At 59.4% G+C, this 2,500-nt stretch overlaps 1 protein-coding gene across 1 annotated transcript in view; it reads right to left on the reverse strand.

Annotated features, from left to right (window-relative positions):
• ADARB2 (adenosine deaminase RNA specific B2 (inactive)) overlaps positions 1–2,500 on the reverse strand; it is a 458,939-nt gene that overhangs the window by 34,569 nt on the left and 421,870 nt on the right. The window contains exon 7 of the mRNA XM_034644124.1: positions 2,026–2,194. Within this exon, the coding sequence (XP_034500015.1) occupies positions 2,026–2,194 (169 nt within the window). The remainder of the gene's footprint in view (positions 1–2,025; positions 2,195–2,500) is intronic.

Raw genomic sequence — 2,500 nt, forward strand, 5'->3', positions numbered from 1 at the left:
GCCGGGGGGGGGGGTTGGAGCTCGGCGCATGGAGAGAGACTGCCCGTGGGGCTGGGGGCCTTCACCTGGGTCAGTTCAGGGGAGAGAGCTGTCCTTCTGGCCGCCCAGAGCCACGGCGCTCCCCAAACATGCACCGTCTTCCTCGAAGGCTGTCTAGGGTCCTTCTCAACGCAGGATGCTGTTTGAAACCCTTGGAGAGAGGCAAGGTGCGCTTTTGTTCTTCCAGGAGATTTTACGAAAAAGGGCAGAGCCTGCCATTGGAGAACACTTGCCCCCACAAGCATTGTGTGGGGTCCGTATCAGCGGTTAATTTTCTGTCTCAGGGCTGCTGCATTAATTCACTTCATTTTTCCAGGGACTCAGAGAGTTAATTTAGAAACCCAGTGTGATCTTCGGGCATCAAGAGAATTTCCGTTAGGGGAATATTGCCCCTTTTTTCCTGCTTCATGAATAGATGAGAATATTAAAAAGGAGGAATACATTTTCTTCTGAAAGATGAGCTGCCTGACGAGGCTGGGCCTTTCCCTTTGATGCAGAAATCGGTGCTTTGATTTATTGTCATTAGGCCGTCCTGTTGCCTCTGCTGGCCCGGAGCATTGCAGCTGGGGAAGTAAATGGCCCCATTTCTCCTGCAGCCGTTGCTGAGTCCCGGGAGAACTCGGTGTTGCCCCTGAGCCCGACAAGTCTGAGGAGGCAGGGACCCCGTGTGGGGCCTGCTGTGGCCTGGGGCCCCGAGCCCACTCACAGTGGCGTCACCCTCACCTGCCCCTGACAGCCCCGAGCTCAGCCTCCCAGGGAGAAACGCTGCATCTCACTCGTGAGAGCGGCCAGGCAGCAAATGCCTGTGGAGCAGTGAGTGTGCGCCAAGCCCCGCGTTAGGTGCCGTTTGCGTTAGGTGCCAGTAAGTGCGCAGACAGTCCTGCCTCGTGGGAGTCCACGTGCCGGGGAACCACGCCTTACCTGGCCCCATGGGGACCTCCCCCTTGCCTGGCCTCCAAGTCCATCCCCTGCACGTATTCCAGCTCAGCTTGAGCCTCAGCACCCCCCACCCTTAACCTCGCCCTCCTGTCTCCTCATCTCCTGCGTGTTCCAACCCCAAGACCTTCCAGGCTGAGGACCTTGGGGGCAGCAGTGTGGCTGGAAGTAGGGGTGGGGTGGAGGCTTGCCTGGAGAGCACACTGTTTTTAGTTTACAGATGACGGGTTAATATGTGTATCTCAGGCTCCAGAAGAAGTTCTGATTCACACTCAACAGGGCTTTCCGTGACCAGCTTATTATTGTCCCCCACAGGGAGACGTGAACGACTGTGTTGGGGCAAACTCTTAGGGGCCCTGGACGGTTTCCATACCTAAGTGGCAGGAACGCTCCCCAGTGGGGCTGGCACATCTAGGGGAGCACAGGAAAGGGTGGTGGTGGGGTCACAAGCCACGGGGCCGTGCCCTGAAGAGAAGGTGCCTGTGGGGACACCTGCATGCCCTTTTGCAACCCCTTGTCCTCCTGCTGGGAGGGGAGGGGCTCCCACCAAGGGGAGGGGCTTTTGAAGTTCCTTCTAAGAAGAGAATCTCATACGGCATGGGGAGGACTCCCACCCGGCTGGTGTCACAGGTGGGCACGTTTCCTGGAAGGTCCATCTTTAGGGAACAGGAAGAGCTATGACAGGAGCACCCCACATTCTGAGAGGGGAGGGTTGCTGGAGAGCTGCCCAAGGGAGCGGGGTGGCCCCCAGGGTGGTGCTTAGCCATAGTGGGCCTGGAAAGCACTGTCTGCCTCCCAGTGGACCAGCGGGCCAGGCTGGTGGTGCCAGACATCCCGAGGTGACCGAAGCCAGCTCTTCCATACGAGACCTTGCTGGTGGCAGCGGCTGGGAGCAGCCGGGCCTGTGCTCACTTGAGCACGTGAAGCTGAGAGCGTGGCCCCCGACCTAGGACGAGGCTCCTCCTCCCCCAGGACGCCTTCCCCGTGTCACCCTCACCCAGCCCCGCCGGCCCACAGTCACCTGGGCGGAGGTGAACAGGGGGCTGTTACCTGGCGATCTTGTCCGTGCAGGACATGGTGATGAGCTGCTCACCCAGCAGGACGCCGTCCCACGTCTGTACCGTACTGGGGCCCCGGACAGGGACGGTCCCTTCCCCAGACTCGATCTTTGTGCGCAAGTGCCCACGGAGCTTCCTGACGATGTGTTTGCTGCTGTTCACTAGGAGATAAGAGGTGGCCGTGAGCCTGTTTGTGCAGAGACATGTGAGTCCCCACCTGGAGCCCTGCGGGAGGCGGGGCAGGTGCCCAGAAACAACTCCCGGGGCCCCCCCAGCGCCATGGACAATGTTGGGTTGGGGAAGCACAGATGGGTGGCTCCAGTGGGCCGTGAGTGGGATCTGGCCTGAGGGCTGTGGTCTGTAGACCCCAGTTGAGATTTTCATCCTGGCTATATTGTGTTCTAGCTCCATAACCTCGGAAAGGTTCCTCAAGACCACTGTGATGCGGTTGTTGCCTCCTAAACTAG

This window comes from Ailuropoda melanoleuca, chromosome 15, assembly GCF_002007445.2.
Source record: "Ailuropoda melanoleuca isolate Jingjing chromosome 15, ASM200744v2, whole genome shotgun sequence".
NCBI lineage: Eukaryota > Metazoa > Chordata > Mammalia > Carnivora > Ursidae > Ailuropoda > Ailuropoda melanoleuca.